The 22012-nt window shown below is 41.3% G+C and overlaps 1 protein-coding gene across 1 annotated transcript in view; it reads right to left on the reverse strand.

Annotated features, from left to right (window-relative positions):
- The window catches only part of LOC127428282 (forkhead box protein P4-like), a 161339-nt gene that overhangs the window by 31539 nt on the left and 107788 nt on the right, over positions 1 to 22012 (reverse strand). The window contains exons 6-10 of the mRNA XM_051676537.1: positions 17306 to 17459; positions 11510 to 11714; positions 9988 to 10083; positions 7292 to 7396; positions 377 to 464 (exon numbers count right to left, since the gene is read on the reverse strand). Of these exons, the coding sequence (XP_051532497.1) occupies positions 377 to 464; positions 7292 to 7396; positions 9988 to 10083; positions 11510 to 11714; positions 17306 to 17459 (648 nt within the window). The remainder of the gene's footprint in view (positions 1 to 376; positions 465 to 7291; positions 7397 to 9987; positions 10084 to 11509; positions 11715 to 17305; positions 17460 to 22012) is intronic.

Raw genomic sequence — 22012 nt, forward strand, 5'->3', positions numbered from 1 at the left:
CTCGTATTTACATATTTTGAATGAATGAATGAAATTTACACACAATTTGTAAATTGACACTATACTCAAAGCACTTTTACATTAATAACAAACCACCACCAGTTACCAGAATATTTTAATATGATAATTTAAGTGTTTTATCTACTATTAATGTTTGTATTGTACTACACTTTTCAATTTAAGAGGTGAAACTCGTGATATGGCTGATACGAGTTCAATAGAAAACTTTTTTCAAGCTTTTCAGGAAATTTTGATTTTGCAAGATTATTAGAGAAGTGTTCATTTGCGAGATTTTCAGAAAAATGCTGTTGAATTTGAGAGATTTACAGAAAAAAAAAAAAAAATGATTTTGGGTGATTTTGTCCACGCATCTCACCTGTATCTCCAGCTGTTGAACGACCTGCATCTGAACCCTGCACTGGGCCGTACTGCGATCATCCAGGGCGTGCTCACTATTCAGGTGCCTGAAAGAGAAAAATCAACAGGTTAATAATACAAACATGCAAAGAGAGCCGAGCATATCCTGATACTACAGGTCCACGAGACAAAATCAATCTACGTGCAAATAAATCGGTTAGGTGACCCTATCTAAACTCCCAGAGGGAGATGTGTAAGCATATTTGCACCATCTGCCACCAACCATGTCACTGACCTTCCTGATACAGTATGCACACACACACATACAAAAACACACTACGGCTCAGCCTTAAGGGATTGCTATGGAGACAGAGCAGTTTGTGCCACGTGTGCTAACGTGTTAGCACTACATGCCCAGGCCGTCACATTCTGATGACACATGCACATACACAAACACAGAGGTCACTGAAGCACCAGAAATCTAGTTGCAGCATCCCGGCCAATCATGACCTCACAGCAACAAACAACCACATCAAAATACAACCACAGATAGCAGTTTATTTTTCCATTTTAGAGGAGAAACATTTAATGGAATCCTCTTGGGAACACAAAGGCCCTCTCAGAGGAAACCCATAACAATGGTGGATTTCCACCCCCCCCCCCCCCCAAAAAAAACAACAACTCCATACTGAAACCATTAACAGTTTTACTTTATTTATGGACAGTCATCGAAGGAGTTGATGAAAATGACATCAGATCTGAACGTCTCTATATTAGGTCTGTACGAATGTCCTAATGTCTTTGTTATTCAGTTGAAACGCAGCTGGAGTGGGATATTATTTTGGAAACGGTTTTGTTTTTTTGTCAGAAAGCTAAGTGCCGCAGGCCATGAACTTTGAGTGGGATTAAAAAAAAACAAAAACAAAAAAAACACCTGGATATGACATCATATGTTTTACTCATCAAGTGCCGCTTCAGATGGGTGAGCTCTGACCTTAGTTATTCAAGTCATCAAGTCATGTTTTCTTTATGAGGCATTGTGTAACTCCAAACAAAACAAAACAAACAGATGCAGGGATAAGAACCAGAAAAATGAGGAAGTGAAACCAAGAGAAAGTGAGTCAGATGAAGAAATGAGAGGGATGGTGTCAGATGGAGAAAGGAGCCATTAAAAGAAAGCAGAAGAGGAACGTAGCCTCTTTTAGTGATGAGCTGAGATATTCTTCTTAAAATCTTCATTTGTGTTCTGCTGGGATGGCATTAGGGTGAGTAAATGATGAGAGAATTTTCATTTTTGGGTGAACTATTCCTTTAAATATTACTACATCCCAATGATGATGTCATTAATCCCACTAGGTGCAAAATGAGCCCCTCCTACTCTTTTAACCGAACACCTGGTGAGGTTGAATGGTGAGGTCAGGGGTCATGGGAGCGCCCTATAAGAACATATGAATGAAACAATAACATGTATGGGCATCACCACACACAATGCTCCCTTTCTGGAAGCAGCAGGACTTCCTGCTGTAAAGCAAACTCTTCCTGGAGTCAGGTGGTTTGAGCATTACTTTATATAAAACTTTATATGTTTTTATTCTTGTCTTACCTTTTTGTTAATTTTAAACTATTTTAAATGCAACTTATGTCCTTTTTTATTATTTCTCATTCTTTCCTTATTCTTCTGTTTTTAAAATCTTTATTTAAATTCTTTGAACCTTTCTCGCTTTGAATTACCATTGTGTATAAAATACACTATGATACTGTATATACGTAAACATGCCTCGCCTATCAGTAAATCAATCCTCACAAGCACAGCTCTACAAATCATTAACACACTCCCTGAAATCTCCCAACTATCTTCAGTTCATCCCATCCAACACTCTTATCCATCAGGGAAATTCTGCATTTTTCACCACTCTCCTCACTGGCATGAGTGGACCACTGGGTTAAGTCCCCCGCGCGGCAGGAGAGTATTAACAGAAATGTGTAAGAGGCAAAACCTTCGTAACCGCGGCAGGAGAGTATTAACAGAAATGTGTAAGAGGCAAAACCTTCGTAACACTCATCCCCCATGATCCCCCATTATTTCCCAGTCTGCATTATCTCCGCGACACCCATCACGATAGTTTTGAGTGTCTGTCTGAAGGAAGAGAGGGGTGCGCTTTTGCTCACCATGCAAAATTAAACACAAACAATGATGTCACCCACTCTGTAATCCAGGCGTAGATAGACATTTTTTCCCCGCAAGCACATGATGATAATAACAAAAAACATGATCTCATCTTTCTCTCCATCTGTCCCCCCACACCCCAGTCTCTCTCGCTTTGTGAATAAAGGAACAGACCACAAGTTTTATGGCTCATAATAAACAGTAGCAGCGTTTTTTCCTAAAGACCCGACAATGAGGCAGTGTTTACTCCCTGCACCCCGACAGGGATTTGAGAAGCATTTACAGCACTTGCAGAAAAAAGAAGTCACGGGCCGGCCCGACAAAAGTGCTTGAGCATTCTAACACATGTCGTCCTGGCATGCCAGAGAAAATTGAACATCATTAAAGAGCTCAAGGCAAGGGAGAGAGAATGTGAGAAAGAAAGAGAGAAAGGATGAAGATTAAGGGTTTAATAAGTGTTTTATCATTCTCAAAAAGAGAGAGAAAAAGTGCTAATATTAGGCCCTGGAAATTCTGTGAAATTTTATGGAATGGATTTAAACATGGTAAAATGTGATAAACCAAGCTGAGAGTATGACACTCTTATTGATAAATAAATGCATTATTAACAGGGTTTTGGTACTTTTCCTGTTGTACATGGATTATGTTACAGATACTGTATTGCAAACAAAAAGATGATTAAAGGGGGCCTAAGTAGCTCAGCGAGTATTGAAGCTGACTACCACCCCTGGAGTCGTGAGTTCGAATCCAGGGCGTACTGAGTGACTCCAGCCAGGTCTCCTAAGCAACCAAATTGGCCCGGTTGCTAGGAAGGGTAGAGTCACATGGGGTAACCTCCTCGTGGTTCCAATTAGTGGATCTCGCCCTTAATGGGGCGCGTGGTAAGTTGCGCGTGGATCGCGGAGAGTAGCATGGGCCTCCACATGCGGAGTCTCCGTGGTGTCATGCACAACAAGCCACATGATAAGATGCGCGAATTGGCGGTCTCAGAAGCGGAGGCAACTGAGACTTGTCCTCCACCACTCGGACTGTGGTGAGTAACCGCGCCACCACGAGGACCTACTAAGTAGTGGGAATTGGGCATTCCAATTTGGGAGAAAAGGGGATTAAAAAAAAGAAAAGAGAAAAAAAAAGATGATTAAATATTGTGCAATCAGGCATACCTTGAAAAATATAAATTCACTAATGCAATTTCCATGACTTTACTTAAGATTTTATTTATTTCCATAACTTTTCCAGGCCTGAAAATCCCCATTTTTAAATTCCCTGGTATCTCTAGGTTTGCCATTATTGTGTCCTGTATCAAATTTGCCAAAATGTGAAATAAAATTACCACGCAGGGGTGAGGAGGTGTAGAGCTTTGTTAATGACTGGCGTTCCAATTCTACAGAAATTTGCAGAAATTTCTACAGACTTCTGAGGACACAGATTCACCACAGATTCTACTCTAAGTGGAAGGCAGCCAGATCGGGCTATAGAATAGACAAAAAGACCATTTCTTCTCTTCCTGTCTTTAGTGATAACTAAAGTGTTCTGACTGGGCCACAGTGCACATTACTGACGGCAATATATACCCCCCCCCCCCCCAACCCGTTCCCCCTCTGTACCCCTCTTATCTCACTACCCCCCCCTTCTCTGCTTGCCCTGAGGCTATATGAAATGAGACACCATGCAACCAAACAACAGCTTTACTCTTAAAACTTTCCCAGACTCTCCAGCTCTTTGATGTGTGTGTCAACGACCATCATACGCGTTTCTCACTCCCGCCCGTGTGCACTGAGCATGCTCCTCACCCCCGTCGCCAGGGACGACTGGAGGAAATTTACATACACTTCTTTCCGGCCTGTCAATACAAGTGTCCCCTTAGAGGAAGCGCAGACTGGAGTCAAAAGATGTTCCAAGGGCCGAGCATCTCCTCCCAGGAAAATAAAAGCGCAAAGATGTGGTCGCCACTCTTTAACGGACAAGAACCCCGGCTTGCCGTGCCACTGTAAGGGATGGAGCTGACCTGCCACATATCAAAGCAGGTGTTCAAGGGAAAGGAAGAGAAAATAAACAGAAGAGAGAGCCCCGAGCCCGCTGGGGTGACAGCAGCGGCAACAGTCTAGCTCACACCCTTGTGACAAGCGGACATGTCAAGACTTTCCACTGTGAAGTCTCATTATTTTAACACACAGAGACAATGGGACTGTTTACATCACCTTCCCTGTCTGATCTCTTCCTCTCTTTATCTCCTCTCACCCCCACCCCCCAGTATCCCTGAAGACCCCAAACTGGCAAACAGATGCAAAAGAAAAATAGTTAGCGAGAAGAAAGAAGGCTGGGGAAAAGGGAGAGAGCAGATAGAGGAAGGGAGGGAGCCTCTTTTTGATGTCTTTGCTTGTATTCAAGAAACAAAGGCTTCTAATTGTAAATGAGCTAATTAAGTAAACCACTAACGAAGCGTGAAAACTATTTGCTTGACCCGGCAGTGCAGTGCTCAGGGATGGAGAGGCAGAGACAGGAATTTGCAGCCACCAGACACACACAAACATTGTCTTTCTCTCTAGCACAGGACAGGTCAACAGGAAGAGAACAGGACATCTGTCTCTATGGTTACACACAAGGCATATGTGAATTAGTTTCCTGTGCAAAAGTATTAAGCAAACCTTTGGGAAAAAGTCTCATAAAACCATACAGCATTATTATGGTGTTTTGGAAACTGTCAGCAAGAGAATTCAGAAAGGCTTAAAACAGCACAAAATATTCTTTCCACTCTTTTTGACCAACAAATATTCATGACTTTTCCATGACCTTTCCAAGCATTTGTGATAAGTGGATACAGATTTTTTTAAAAGGCGTTTTAATGAACCATTCAGGGCTGGGTTTCCCAAAAGTATTGGAAGCTTAACTTGATCATAGGGACCATTGGCACCAATTGTTTCTATTATCTATTTAGGCTTACGATATTTATTGGAAACGCAGCCCAGACCGGTTTGTTAAGCTTTTTGACTAATTTATTGAAAAAGAACTGACTCAAAAGAATAATTCACTGTCAAATTGAGCATCACTATGGCTTGTGAGGAACTTTGACTCTACATAAGAGCAATATCTAGCTCATGAAATATTTTAGAGCACAACTAGATAAAATATATTCACTACCGAAACTTTTCCAGGCCTGAAAAACAATTTTATAATTCCCTGATATTTCCAAGATTTCCCTGACTATGGGAACCCTGTAAAATAGAAACCATGTTGAGATAACATATGAATCAGCAACCCTGCTATTATCAAGCCCTTTCTGCTGCAAATAAAATTAATTATGGGTGACTAATCCTTGAGAATAGGCCATTTATACAATGACATCGTTAACCAGATATTTTACTTTATTCTGCATTCACATCAACAGGTGTCAGTATAAAGTCTAAAGGCCGAAACATACTCTACAGAAGTACGTGAATGCAGATGCCATCACTTGGCCACTGCATTGCCGGTTGAACATGCTTAACATGCGTTCTTAATGCTTGCATTCTTGCATAACCGTAGTAGGGAAAAAATTCAGTATTTAAGGGGGAGATACCTTCAAATGTCTGTGCCATTAAACTGGATGTGATATTAATCTGGTAAATTGCTATGAATTTATTGACTTTATCTTACTTGCTCAGCAATATCCTCATCGAACTTTTGCTCTGCCATGACAATGGTTAACTTGCAATAGAAACCTCCCTGAAGAAGCAGACCGTTAACACTAATCTTGCTACTGTGCCCCTTGCGGCAATGCTTAGAATGCAATGAGTTTTTGCTTTGAGCTATGAATAGAGCTCTGACACATTTCAGAATGCAACAATGCATGAAATTGAGCTTGCAAGATGCGTCTGCGTTATTATACTTGTGTAGAGTGTTTCGGCCCCAAGACCTTGGACATGGCAGACAGCGAAAAGTAAATAAAATGATCTAGTATACGTAATGTTTTTTTTTTTTTTATATTTCATTTTTTTTCTCATATCCTAGCTAAATATGCAGAGTCAACACTATAAGTAAGCCATTTGTAGGTTGAGTCACTGTGGCGTTATCAAAAATTTTTTTTGTTTTTTTCGAGTGACCCGTCCAGCCCGACATGGCCCGACCAGTGGTGTGAATTTGGGGTGGGGCTGTTTCTTTGTACAACCATTGAAATACTGGGGAGTTTCCTAGAATCTATTTGAAATCAGTGATTATTTTTGCAATTCCGTTTGGTGACGCTAGTGGTGCAGAAATTACATTATGTGCATGCATACATTCAAAATGTGATATACTGCTCGTAGGGCTATAGAGGGCAGTCTAGTTTACTATGATTGTGTTCTCTGACTGTGAAATGCCTGTCTATCACAGTCCCACGGTGCTGGAGAATCTCTCATACTCTCTCAAGCAATAACCTTGCACCCCCAACCTCCCTGTACAATTCATTCGTCTCTTGTCTGTTTAAACATCACACCTGAACACGGCTGTCAGCAGCCTGGCTTTCATATTACCTGTCCTCTCATCCCCCTCTCTTACTTGAGCACAAGAGAAGGCCTTTACTTTGTGAGTGATCTTTTAACTCATCAAAAAACAGGATGAATGCACATTGACGGAGAGAAAAGCTTACAGACAGAGACTTGTTTGTGGGACGTGGCAGGCAATGATGAATGCTCTGTTGCTCAGTAGGTGGTTTATGGGAGTTACAGGGTTGACGCTTGTAACGGGGTTGACATGAGTGAAGCACATGACATGTTTGTACAGTGGATTTGATGGACAGATTTCACTCACTTGATGAACTGGCCCATGTCCTCGCAGAGCGCTTCACAGCCAGGCCACTTGCACTCGCCATGTCCATAGAGTGGGTGGGAGGCTGTGTGTTCCTCGTGGGTAGAGCTGAGAGAGAAAAGGCTGGTTAGTCTTGTGTTTCTCCATTTGAGCTCATTTTAAGCTAAATGGTTATTTGTTTACACTAAACCTTGATGTAGCCGACAGAAAAGTTGATACTGGTGCATTATAAAGCAGAGAAAATTTGCAGAGAAACTATAAGGTTTATTTCCCGAAATGAGTGAACACTGTGGCTTTGTGGTGATTTCAACATCTATCCCGACCAGTCTGACACAGCAACATTGGCTCAACCAATGCTGTGAGTTTGGGGAAGGACTATCTGTTTATCCGACCAATGCAGATGGGGGGGGGGTGAGTGTTTGGGAAACATGCTTGAAAAAAGTATTTCTGCAATTCCGTTTGGTGCCACTAGTGTGGTGCAGAAATTACACACTTCAGCTTTTGAAAACATTTAAACACCTGCTTGTTTAATCAAAACAGCCCATTTGATTCAATAACTTCTTTAAAGATTTTTCAGGCAGTCGGCATGGTAGCACAGAACACACATGCAACCAATACTAAGCAATGAAGCAATGGAAAAAGCAGATAGCTTTGAGTCCCCCGTTTGAACAAATGCAGTTTGAGTGGACGTGATAAATGTAAAAATGACAGCCTTTCTATAATCCTGACTAACAGGCTTCCAATACATGTTTGTATCATTATATTAGCATCTTGTGCTTCAACGCAGCTTCAAATGTCCTCCGATCCAGCCAGGAACAACATGCCGCTGTCTAATTAAGAACGTACGCGGCGAAACCTTCATATGTTTCTCGGTAATGTCTCCAGACATCTCGCTTGGCAGGAGTATGGATAAGGTGGCTTGTTGATGTGCTGACAGGGCCTGCTGGTGGGGCCTGGGGATAAACTTTTAGGTCTTGTTTAGTTCGAGATACAGCCACTGTGTGCTCTGTGGCCGAGCAGTCTGGATCGGGTCTCTCTGGCCTGGCTTCTATTGAGACCCATAACAGATCAGCCTCGAACCTCTGCCAGCAGACTCATCCAGCAATTTTTCATTTTGGGCCTGGCCAAGTGCCACAGGCTAGCATGTAGCGTAGGCTTTTGCGAGAGCAGGAACCGCAGAATCCCTCGTCATGCGTCTGAGTGCTGCTAAGCATAGGCAGGGGGCTGGGAGGGGGGCGTTGCTAGCGGCGATTGAAGGTCTGGGGAACTCTTCCCAAATCCACATCAGAGCACTGCTTAATACAAAGCAGCTTGCTTGCAGATGAGGCGCTCCTGATGTGGAACGTATACACACACACACACACACACACACACATGCGCATGCTCCCTTCTCTTCATCAGATGTGCTGGCAGTGGACAGCCCACACAATTCAGAAGCTGCTCGAGCTCTAGACATTACAAACTACTGGCAACCACACTGTCCACATGTGCCATGCATTAGCCTCACCGCACAGTTTTTCTTCCCTTCTGAGTTTGTGTGTGTGTGTGTGTGTGTGTGTGTTTGTGTTAATGTGTTAGGCCAAGTCAGGGAGAACAGTGTTAGAAGCAAACATTATTGAGGAGGGTGCGCTTTACTTTTTGTTTATCCACGACCAGTTTGGGTGTGTGATAGTGGAACTGGGGTACACACTTAGCTATAATTTGGGCCATTCAAGTGCTAAATATGAAACCTCAAAAGTGAGCCCTTTGTGGACATTACGGGATGTCCTCATTTGAATAATATTTGAATTTGAATTTGAATTTTCACTTTAAAAGTGCATATATTTGTATATATTTTTAATATATTTGTGACAGTATGAAGGAAAAAAAGTGTATCCGGCCACATAAAAAAATATATATATTTAGCGCACAAATTGAACAATAATTACATGATGCCACATGGTATTCATAAAAGCTGATCTTTTTTTTTTTTGTGGATTTTTTCCCCCTTTTTCACCCAATTTGGAATGCCCAATTCCCATTTAAGTCCTTGTGGTCGTGTAGTGATTCGCCTCAATCTGGGTGGCGGTGGATGAATCCCAGTTGCCTCTGTGTCTGAGACCATCAACCTGCACATCTTATCACGTGGCTTGTTGAGCGCGTTGCCACGGAGACATAGCGTGTGTGGAGGCTTCACGCCATTCACCTCGGCATCCGCGCTCAACTCACCACACACCCCACCGAGAACGAACCATTATAGCGACCGGGCCAATTTAGTTGTTTAAGAGACCTGGCTGGATTCACTCAGCACGCCCTGGGATTTGAACTAGTGAGCTAGCGAGCTCCAAGGGTGGTAGCCAGCGTCTTTTACCACTGAGCTACCCAGGCCCCCATAAAGCTGATATGTTTTCTAAGTGAGTCCCTCCCACTTTGCAGAATGTTCCTACACCCCTGGGTTAGAGTTTTAGAACATTGACATTAATCCTTTTTCGTCCGAAAAATCAGCTTAATCTGAAAAATCTCTCCATAAGTATGCGGTTATGGAGAGCATGTTCAAAAGTCTCAGTTTTCAGTGGAGGAAAATGAAGTTTCAGTGTGAATGAGAGGTATAAACGTGGACGTAGCCTTAGTCTATAGTACTTATAATTAGCTTTAGATGGAAAACAATAGTCGTCTATGATATGCCACCATTTAGATAAACATGTAGTGTATGTACTTACTGGGTGCTCTGCAGGGGAGTGCCTTTGGAGTACGGTGTGAGATGCTCATCGCTGGACTCCTTGGTGAAGGACGAGATCCACTCAAAGAGTCTTGCTCTTAAAAATGGAGAGAATTATGTGAGGACCCCACAGTAGGACCACTTCTCACTCATAGACACTCACACTTCACCATCTCAGCTAAATTATTTCAGTGCACTTTTACACACACACACACACACACATGCACTCATGTTGGTGCAGCTATCATTATGAGGACTCTCCATAGAAATAATGATTTTTATACTGTGCAAACTATAGACTGTATCCCCTAACTTTAACCCTACCCCTAAACCTAACCCTCACAAAAAACTTTCTGCATTTTTACATTTTCAAAAAAACATCATTTAGTATGTTTTTTAACGATTTGAATTATGGGGACATTTATAGCATAATACCCTTGTAATTACCAGTTTGTAACCTAAAAAAATAACCTTGTAACCTCGTAAACCACCCAAACCCACCCACCCACACACACAAACACACACACACACACTCAGGTTAAACTGGCAGGGGGACGTCAGTCATGCTGAAGGCATGCTATGTTCTGAAGAACTCGCACGAGCACCAAATATCAAAAAGACCCAGGCATTTTAAATCAGCTCATCAAACAGGCTCTGACAGCAGAGGCCTTGAAATATGACATGTGATATGCATGAGAAAAACATCTATTTATGAAAAACTGTTATGTAATCTGTTATCACTGGATGTTCAGGACAGAAAATACGGTAGCGTAGCTTTAGCTCTCATTTCAGTTTGTGTTTTTCCATAATACGCAAAGTTATAACATTTGGCTGAACAAAGTTGCCGCCAGGGAGCAAAATAAACTTTTTTCGACACCTGCCAATGGCAGCTGAATTGAGAAAATAAATATTTCTTACAGGGCCTTTACATTTTATTTTTAATAAAATAAATATTTTTGTCTGTATGACAATGGGATTATTTATGAATATTTGTGACAAAGTGTCACTCGCAGCATCATATACAAGACGAGCCAGTCTCTAACTCTTGGTGAAACTGCACCTGTCATAATTTTAATATTTATATTTTCATTTTGGTGGCTTAATGGGAGGAATACTCCACATATCTGTTGCCATGTGGAGTTCTGTAGAAAAAACAAAACACTTGCATCCAACTTTTCCAAGTTTTTTTTCTCGCAAATGTTGCCTTCGGCTTGCTTGCTAGATGTTTGTAAGGCACTATTCATTGTAAGGCTGCTCTTGAACCATACAGCATCAGTGCGGGTCAAATGATCATTCTTACAATTTGAACCATATAATGTTGCAGTTATTAATCAAGTTTCCAGCCAATCTTAATTCACATTAGGTGCTTGATAAGTGTTAAATTTGGACCCTGATTGCATCATTTTTTCAATATACAGCAAAGAAATATGTTAAACATCTGTGGTAACAAATCCTTGATGGCCCACTACAAACCAATCCCCAGGTGTACAATGAAGCACACCTAGGTATGTGGTTCCACTGACCTGTCTCTCTTTGGAGTGTGCACAGAGTTCTGTCCATTTGGCAAAGGATGATGAGGGATCTGAGGTGAGACCTTGGAGGCCAAGTATGAGGTAGAGTTAGAGCTGTTGGTGGTCAGATCGAGACCCTCGTGTTTCATGGCCTCCTCCGTGCTCTGAACACCAGCCACATCCTTCCATAACTGCTGCAGGTCAGTGGGACACATGGCTGAGATGGAGAGACATAAAGATGAGTGAGAGGAAGAAAGAGACACAGAGGTTATTATACATTCAACAATCATAACATTGTCAAATAGAACCGAAAAAAAAAAAGACCCCTAAAATCAAAATTGGAGTTTTGTGGCTTTTAGTCCACATTGAAAAAAATTTTTTTGTCAGTTAATCTGAAAAAATTGCTCCTAGATACACTAATTTTATTCAGGTGAATAAAAAAATAAATGGATCAACTTGAATTACTATTACAAAAGTCATTTTTAAGGGATATATCAAGTACAAATACAACTTTAAGGTAACAGTTGCATGTTTCCACTTTCAAAAGTGCATTTCTATTAGCTTTGAAACCATCTACATTATATGCAACTAAAAACTGACAAAATTGACTTTTAGCAGATGTAAACATTTAAAATGTACAGTCTTTCTCTTCTGGAAAAATGGACAAAAGATAATAATGACTCATTCTGCACTACACAGACTTTTCCAATCAAATGTTCTCTAGAATAAGAATGTCCCTCGCCCAATACCACCTGCAGCAGACAAGCAAAGAGCAAATCATGGTTTATGGTTGTGACGTAAGGAACGCCTATTAGCTATTCAAAAAAGGGGTGAGTGCTTTGACATGTATAAATAAGAAATATGCCAACACAGGACTGCACTCATAAAGCGACTTCATGGGGTCTTTAATGAATTATGGAAACTATAATCATCAAACTCCATTGAAACAACCACAAAGTGGTTTTGTTTCAGTGGAGTTTGATGATTATAGTTTAAAAAAAGTCCTGAGTCAACAACAGGTGCCATATGATGAAACCAACTCGAGGTAGACAGTATCTTTGCAAAGCTGTTTATTAGTTTGTCTTGTTTCTGTTGCGTTGAAGAGTATAAGCTGAGTGTTGAAAGATAAGAACTCTTTAGGAAAGCATCCAAACCTGTGTCTCTCCTTATCACACCTCCATAGTCCACCTCCTCCCCCTTATATTGAATCGGAGCCAGCTGGCAACGCATCCCGCCCCAGAGATCTCAAAGTCTGTCATTACGCTGACATTAGTGTGGCAAGCCATAAAACACCAGGCATACACCGTGCCACACTTAAATACTAGAGGGGACATGCCGGCGGGACTTGCTAAGTTCATGGGAGAGGAGAGGGAGGAGGCGAAGGTGGGGAACCGTCAAAATCAGAGGAAGCAAATGGCTAATTTCAGTGTGGTTTTTTATCTTTCAACATCTCCGCAAATCCCCCTGGCTACCTCCATTTGTAATTATCGCTGTCCCGACCGGCACTGCTGTTCCCTATGTCACAGGGTGAATTAATCTTGGCAAGATGCTCTCGTGGCATTTTTTATGTTTTATTTTCCCCTCAAACTTGCTGAATTTGGGATTGTTATATATTTTTTTTTCGTTTAACTTCTCTTCGTTTGGAAAAGGAGGAGGGGGTCTAGGGTAGGAGGGAGATTTGAGGGTGTAAAAAAGAGGAGGGGAAGGTGGCCAGTTCCCCGCACGAGCACGTCTGGTGCATGCTGTTCCCGAAAAGCCACAGCCTGCTACACTATCTCACATGGCAAAGACTTAATAGCAATCTAAATATTATGTCTGGTCTGCCAGCATTCTTGTCCCGGACCCCGCCAAAACAAAACTCCTTGCCTGGCCCGGCCTCTCCTCTACCGCCCCCCTCCCTCTCTCTGAAGCAGGCCTGGGGCCAGGGAAATGATGTATGGCCACACTTGCCGCTACAGGCTGTTGTTCACTACTCACTGACAACCCGACAGAGCACCAAAGGGCCATGAATGTGTTTTGACCCCACAAATATCTGAGCCAACCTGGTGGCGGGAGGCATTTTTTGCAAGATTCTACTTTTGTAAAAGAACAGCCAGAACATAGGAAGTGGAAGGGAGGACACTGGGTGGAGATGAAGCGGTTTACCTACAGTGAAGTGTTTTTGTTTCTCACTTTCTTCCAAACACACACATCGGTGCAGGTGAGGCGTTTCCCCTGTGGTTGGCCACACACACACATACAATTCACAGAAAACATTGAACTGACCAGTAAATCCAGCCTCAACTTTCCACACAAGTGTGTGTTCCTTATACTGTGCAATATGTAGACTTTAGTGTTTATTTCTTTTGTTAAAGCTGATGTGTGTATTTTTCTTATTTTTTTATTTTTTTTAAATACTTTCTCTAATGCCAGCATAATGTGCAGAGAAAACTGTAAGTAAACCATTCTTAGGACGATTTCTCTAAAAAGAAATGTTGACACTTTACATAACTGCTCTGTGTTTGAGTGGCTGAACAATACTGATTCAACCAATGGTGTAAGTTTGGGGCAGGGCTACTTGTTTTGACTGACCAGTGAAAGATGAGTGTTTTGGGAAAACTGTTTAAAAACAGACATTATTTTAGTCTTAGTCATGCAATTCAAAATTTCTCTTTTTCTTTTACAGCTTATAATAGATAATAGATAGTATTTAATGTGGTAACATTTTAAATTTCGTGGTTTTATTCAAGTAAAAAACATTATATAATATAAACAAATCAAGCTGATCTCACTATAATATACAAATGAAAGCCATTTTTAAAGGGATAGTTCACCCAAAAATGAAAATTCTCTCATCATTTACTCATCCTCATGCCATCCCAAATGTTTTTACATTTCTTTCTTCTGCAGAACACAAATGAAGATTTTTGGAAGAATATTTCAGCACTGTCGGTCATCACAATGCAAGTGAATGGTGACCAGAACTCTGAAGGTCCAAATATCACATAAAGACGTCATAAAAGTAATCCATAAGACTACAGTGGTTTAATCAATGTCTTCTGAAGTGATCCAGTTGGTTTTGGGTGAGAACAGACCAAATTATATGGACCAACAGAGCTGAAATATTCTTCTACAAATCTATGTTTGTATTTAGCAAAAGAAAGTCATGCACATCTGGCATGGCATGAGGGTGAGTAAATGATGAGAGAATTTAAATTTTGGGGTGAACTAACCCTTTAAGAGTTAGATCAAGTATAAATAACTCATTAAGGTAGCAAATGCATGCATCCATTTTATAGATCCTGATTAATATTTTAAGAAGATGGCCAATGATAGGTCTACATGACACCCCTCGCATATTCATGTTCTCATAAGGAAAAATTTAAATGTATCCCTTCAGTTCCCAATTAAAGTGCATACATTCTTCTCTGGCTCTCCTCTAGCTTCATGCATCACAAATCAAAGGCCTGAAATGAAGAAACATTAAAGCATTAATCCGAGACTGAGAAATCTTGGTTGTCCTGTTCAGACAGGAATTAAAATGACTTATTGTAACTTTTAAGCATGAGTACTCAAAAGAACCACAAAATTATTATTATTATTTTTTTTTTAAAAAGGCACCACAGCTAGTAGTCTGTCTAATGAGCTCAGCAATGAGTCACTTGGGTTTAAAACTCTAGTCTTTCTCAGAGAACGACTGGACACGCCAAACAAACATGAAAACAACAACAACGGTTGGCGCCACCCATGGATCAGAGGACAAATCCTTTTCAGCCGCAGCTACGGCCAAGCATGACTAGCCAAAAGAATGCGCATGGTTGGCTGGCCAGTCATAATGGAGGACTTCTTTTCAGAGGGGGATTGTGGGGAAATTCCGTGATTCTGCTCTGTCGCAGGATTTGCTGAAGGGATTCCAAGAGCCCAGAGTTTATTGTTCTTCAGACTCTCTGAAACAATGACATAAGCAACAGGGGTGGGGGTGGGGGGTCCACGCCAGAAAGATGCCAAAAGTTTACAGCTGTTGCAAAAAATTATTTTCATCAACCTTGCAACCTTCCTCTGCCTCCCTCCACTTTTTTTTTTCCACCAAACTACTTTTCCTAAAAGCAACCATGTGTATATGAGTGTGTTTGAGTGTATGTGTGTGTGTGTGTGTGGTAGGCCCACTCAGGATGCAGGATGACGAGTCTGTGTTTTCTTAAGACTGAAATAATCAGACATGTCAAGAGCAATGGGCACGAATGAGAGTCAAGCACTCTAATAAAAGACTGGGATCATTTCGGAGGCCCTATCGGCAAGAGTGGTAGGGATTTTGGCATGGAAACTGGAGACGGCTCCTTGTTTGTTCTGTCCTTTCGAGGCTCTTGTAATGTTACGGCCACTGTGGAACCCATAAAGTTGATGTGTCTAATTTCAGGGGACGGTGGCCAGTTAGCAGTCAAGATCCATTTCTGGTGAGGCCAATTGACAAAATGAGGAAAGTTGGAAAAATACATAAAACACACTTAAAGTAAAGTAAAAAATGATCCAAAACCCCCATTCCTTTCTGTAGGATCAGCGCGTCTGGACCATGTAAAACTCGGCACATTTGCACACACATAAGCCCCCCTCCACATCACCCTGTGCACAAAGCCTAGTGAATTTTGTGGCATATTTTACCTATTATCCAAATGACTGCCTTCAATAAAACCAACAATCAAGCTTTGCTTTTATCTCTTTATGAGCTGATTAAGTTAACAAGATTCACATGTGGCTTTCTGGACATGGCTGTTGTTAGTCTCTGGGGGGCTCAATCCCGCTCTTATAGATTGGGATGATAGCCCACTGCCAAATTTTGGAGGAAGACACAAGGAGACTCTTTAACAGCCAGCTTTATTCTATTTCAACACAGCACACGTTCTATGTGTAGCAGTGAGTGAATCTTAGAGTGTGCATGTGTTTATGTGTGTGTTTTTGCATAGCGGGGGCTGACTAAGTGGGCGGTGGACGCAGGTCTGGCCTCAGACCGCCATCTGGTCCTGGGCTATGGGTATGAACACAGATGCTGCGTTTATTTAGCATGCTGCATTTCCTCAATAGCTCCACTTTTCTTTAATAGGCGTCACTAAAGGAGAAAATGAGAGGTTCTGTGGTGTTATTCCGGCAACTTAGGATGAGGGGAGAGCTGTGAAAGAGACAGACCACCAGGTTGAGAGGCCTGCGGTTGTTGCACCTCACCCTAAGGCCAATACAGACCAGTCAATGGAGTTGTTGAAAGAGTGTTGTACCTCAAAATTCATTCACTCAAGCATGTCAGCACTGTGTGGACAGCCACTAGTTAATAAATGGCTGTGTCAGAATATTCATACTTTCATAGTATGTACTGAATTCGATGAAGAACATACTTCTCAACTGTTAAAAATGGCACAAGGGGCATTACTGGTGTAGTACCCTAACCTTTTTGTACATTTAGCTACAGTTTTTAACTCATTTTGAGTTCATAATTGCACAATAAGGACCTATTGTTTACCTTAAGGGTAGAATTATGTACTCCAGAACTCTAACTGGAGGTATAAAAAAGGACCCCTTGAGGGTTACCACCCCAATGACAGCCCATATACCTTAAAAGGTACAGTTTAGTACTTTTTTTTTCCTGATAGTGTTTGGCATAGTTAAGTGTCCACTGGTTGCACACTTCAGAGTCTCATCCGGGTATCTTTCGCCGTTTGTATCATGAAAACTGAGTATTTGGACATCCTACTCATTTGATGTTTTTCTTTTTGCATAATGTGTAGCAGGGAAGTATGCATATTCGGACACAGGGGATGTGTGGTTGAAGGGTATGCATACCTTGCTGCAGGCTCTGAATAGGTACTGCCCCTTGGCCCGGTTGTAGGTTCACCAGGCCCTGTCTTTGTAGATTCAGAATGTGTTGCTGCTGTAGTTGTTGCATCTGGATCAACTGCTGCTGGAAAGCCAGCTGTTTATTCCCCAACTGCTGCTGCTAAGAATGAGAAAGAGAGAAGGTTTATTAAGAAGACAGCAATTAACCAATAAACAATTAACCAAAAACAAGCATGGGAAACTCTATTCTACTAAAATTTATTGTAACTTGTTGAGTTTGTTCGACTCACAAAAATAAGCACATTCGTATTTTTAAACCACACAGTATACAGTTACTTGTCCTCAATAAGAGGAGAGAACTAATTGTGAAAATGTAAAATAACTACATTTTTTTAGCTACATAGCATTTCAGGGTTAACAGTGAAGTGAAAGGAAGAGACTTGGAGAGCCACAGGATGGAGAGGGCGGGAACCAAGAGACACTCATTGGCTTTTATAAGCCTTTCACCTCATCCAGGACATGTTCAGATAGGACATATCCTGGAATAGAGAGATTTTCCCCTTCACTCACTAAAGCACTTCCTGTGGCAGTAGACTACAAGCACACAACAAAAATAAAAATGTGTTGAGGTGCGGTTCAAAGTGTCAAAGTGCATTTTGAAGCTGAAAGTCTTTCATGCAGTTAGAGATAACGCATTAATCTGCAAGTGACAGTTCCATGTGGTCTCGGAGCGACAACACAGACACGCTTGCGAACAATTCACAATTGTTCATTCCTGTGTGCAGCAATCTGTTAGCATGTGGTTGGCGCATAATTAACACAGTAATAAACAGGGACTAACAACATCTGTCCGCAATGCTAAGAACAGTTCCAGATTATGTGATGTTTAGCATTGTACGATAAGGCTTTGTATTTTTTTGCTGCACAAAATTTTGCTTTGTGAAATTTAAGAACCATGTATCATGACTATCTTCATTTGTTCCATAAACATGTTTTAATGTGTGTGGATTGTCATATCATTCTGCTCTCAAAAGATTACTTTCTGTTCCTGCTGACTTTCAGCTATGACATACAGAAAGCCTAGCCCTAAACTTCTAGAAAGGCCTAAAAAGGCTGGAGAAGTTGTTAAAATACATCGTTCTATTTGAGAGGACATAGCAACACAGACTAACCCAATGGCATGAGTTTGAGGCAGGACTTCCTGGTTGTCCAACCAGTTAAAGATGGGCAGAGTGTTTGGGAAACCTCATTAAAAATAGCCATTGTTTTTGCAATCCTGCAAAAATTACACACTTCACACTTTCAGATTTCAGGAGTCGAGTATGTGTTTGTGTGTGCAACGGTAGGGGTGAGCACTTTGGAATACAAGGAATGCTCCGATAAGGTCAGGCTGTGTTGCGATGATAAATGTCCTCCTTCCTGAACCGGACCGACTTGGACACTGTTTCCAGAGACATGCTTTTTGATGTTGCCCCAGTGAGAGATGGGCCTTATCTGCTTTTAGATAACAGGGTGAAAAGAGTGGAAGAGATGGGAAAAAATGTGGAAGGAGACAGGGAAGAAAAATAAAAAAATAAAATAATTAAAGGTAGTTTCTTAATCTCGCTGTCATGTAAGTGTTTGAGACTGCCACCCAGCACACTAAGCCTCATGGGAAAAGGCCACACAGGTCAACTCCAGCAGAGAGAGGAAAACACTGTCATGAATTCAAGCACTTTATGGAGGGCTACTGAGGTGAGGGAAAAATGAAAAATTTCACCTCATGATTTTGAGATTTGATATATGAGATTGATATTTTATTTATTTGTATTTTTTTGGAATTTTTCCCCTTTTTCACCCAATTTGGAATGGCCAATTCCCAATGTGCTTTTAAGTCCTCGTGGTCACGTAGTGATTCGCCTCAATCCGGGTGGCGGAGGACGAATCCCAGTTGCCTCCGCATCTGAGACTGTCAACCCGCACCTCTTATCACATGGCTTGTTGAGCACGTTGCCACGGAGACATATTGCGTGTGGAGGCTTCACGCCATCCACCGTGGCATCCACGCTCAACTCACCACGCGTGCCACCGAGAAAGAACCACATTATAGTGACCACAAGGAGGTTACCCTATGTGACTCTACCCTCCCTAGCAACCGGGCCACTTTGGTTGCTTAAGAGACCTGGCTGGAGTCACTCAGCACGCCCTGGGATTCGAACAGGCAGAGGTGGTAACCAGCGTCTTTTACCACTGAGCTACCCAGGCCCCCTGAGATTGTTATTTTAATGACAAGAATCAATATTTTTGTTACATTTATATATATATATATATATTTTCCAAAATAACTCAGAACAAGCAAATAATATAAATAAGTCTATAACATTTGAAGACATGTCCATACAGACACTCCATATAGCAATCTTACTTATGCTCAAACCAAGGTTGTTACATTTAATTGTTTCATTGTTACATTACATTCCCAGACATTTTTCTTTGAACTGACACACCTATGTTCTACGATGAAGTTAAGAAGTTCAGCACTTGATAAGCAAAGCATCTAATGAAGATGAATGAGAACAAGTGAGTAAAAGATTGCATTATATCACAAATTTGAATCGCAATGGACCTTAGAGCACTTTATTAAATTTTTGATGCCGGAGGGGGGAGTTGGGGGTTGGAACGAGGTTGTGAGGGATTGTTTCAGTCTCTTCAATGGGTTGTACTGTTGTTTAAAGTGGTGTTGATTGCCCAGCTGACGAAATATTGAAAAAAAAAAAAAAAAAAAATAAATAATAATAATAATAATAATAATAATAATAATTCAGAAGAAAAAATTCGAGTTGAGAAAATTAGACGTGATCTAGAAGCTTTAACCCTTACAGCCTCATTTCCATCCACATAAAGTTAATATGCCGTCTACCCTGACTAAGTTATATACACTAAAAATATAGAATCACAAATTATTGTTTTGACACAAAGAGAGCGACATTGTATTGTCCCTGCTGATTCCCACCCCTAGGGGGGCGATACCTGTTTCCCTTTCGAATTACCTTTGAGAATGATAGCTGTGATAAAACAGAGGGAGGGCGAGATAGAGGAAAGGGAGAAGGTAAGATGTGGGGTATGAACACACAACCGAATGAAGGAAAGTGAAGTAACGCCGGTATTCAGTCTGTCTATCTCTCCTCTAACCCCGCTCCTTGTCCATCTTCCTTCCTCCACCTCTCCATTGCTGTCTTCTTCAGCCCTTTCTCATTCTCTCCCTGTTTAGGTCCCATGGGACACAGTTCAAGTTCTTTAACACATTGTGTCTGCACGCTGTTTACATTAGATGCAGTTGAGTGGCTAAAGCTAGCGGAGTAACAGGCCTGTCAGCTTGATTTATGAGCACATCAAACAGAGTTTGGGCATGCCAGACCCAACTGACAGCGCTACTTCATTAGGCTGACTCCAGGGTGACTCCACAGCTCAGCTGTCAAACCGAGAGAGAGAAACAATAAAAACAGAAAAAGCGCAAAAAGTTTAGATTGTTGATGCGCAAATGTGTGTGGCAACCATCTCTCTCTGGCTCATCTATCTGTCTATCTCACCTCTCAACCTGGTTATGCTGACTGGCAGTGATATGGGTGGCAATTAAAACATCTTTTACTGAGAGAGGGACCATAACGTGTCATCTCTCCATTTTCAACCACTTTACAAAAACAAAGCCCAGAGTTTGAGCATCCAATTTCAATCACTGATTATATGAACAGACTACTTTCCATGCTTGTTGAAACTTCATGCTAATAATGACAAATGAAAGGAAAATCAAATATAAAGAAGACGATATTGCTGCTTGAGGAGGTTGCATTATTGCCAGAGGTGTGGTTAGTGTTTCAAGGCAGTGTGTGTGGTTGGTGTCGGTAAGTGTGTATTTTTTTTTTTTTTTAGATTTTTCTTATCCCAGCGTTATATGCAAAGTCAAATTTAAGTAAGCAATTTTTAGGTTTATTTCATCTACATGTGTAATGCTGTGGTGCTATCAAAAGATTGCTCTTTTTGCTTGAGCATACTGTCCAGTCCAACACAGCAACATTGACTTGACCAATGGCATGATTTTGGGGTGGAACTATCTGTTTGCTGACCAATGGAAGATGGGGGGAGTTTTCTGGACTCTGTTAAAAAAAAAACATAGTTATTTTTGAAAATCCTTCTGGTGCTTCTAGTGGCACAGAAATTGTACACTTCAGCTTTAAAAATGGGCTAGAGGGATGAGAAACGAGAGAGGCCACACATTCTTCTGTTGCTCTCTTTTCTTTATTCTCCTTACGCCTGAATGCCTCACTTTTAGTCCAGCGCTGTCAGTGCTCTCATCCCCAGGGGGACGCCACTACACACAGACATCTGAAACAGTCTAAAATAACATGCTTTTATATAATTTTCCTGTCTGTGATAGTCTGGACAGCGTCCATTCATGTTTAGTTGATAATCTATGTTCTCAAAAACCTACGCAAATTCGATTTGTCATAAATTAAGTCAGAAGGCAATTCATAACGCAACGCAAGTATGTGTCAGATTCTTAGCATTGCCACAAGAGGTGCTATAGCGGTATTAGCGCAAACTGTCTTCTTCTACGGTTGGTTTCTCTTTAAAACAGTTTGAAGAGAATCTTGCTGTGCAAGTTAGCTGAACAGCTGGCATGTTTATAGGTAGCTATCTGATTAATAAAAAGATCTGGTTTAATGGCACAGACAT

This window comes from Myxocyprinus asiaticus, chromosome 37 (genome assembly GCF_019703515.2).
Source record: "Myxocyprinus asiaticus isolate MX2 ecotype Aquarium Trade chromosome 37, UBuf_Myxa_2, whole genome shotgun sequence".
Classification (NCBI taxonomy): Eukaryota; Metazoa; Chordata; class Actinopteri; order Cypriniformes; family Catostomidae; genus Myxocyprinus; species Myxocyprinus asiaticus.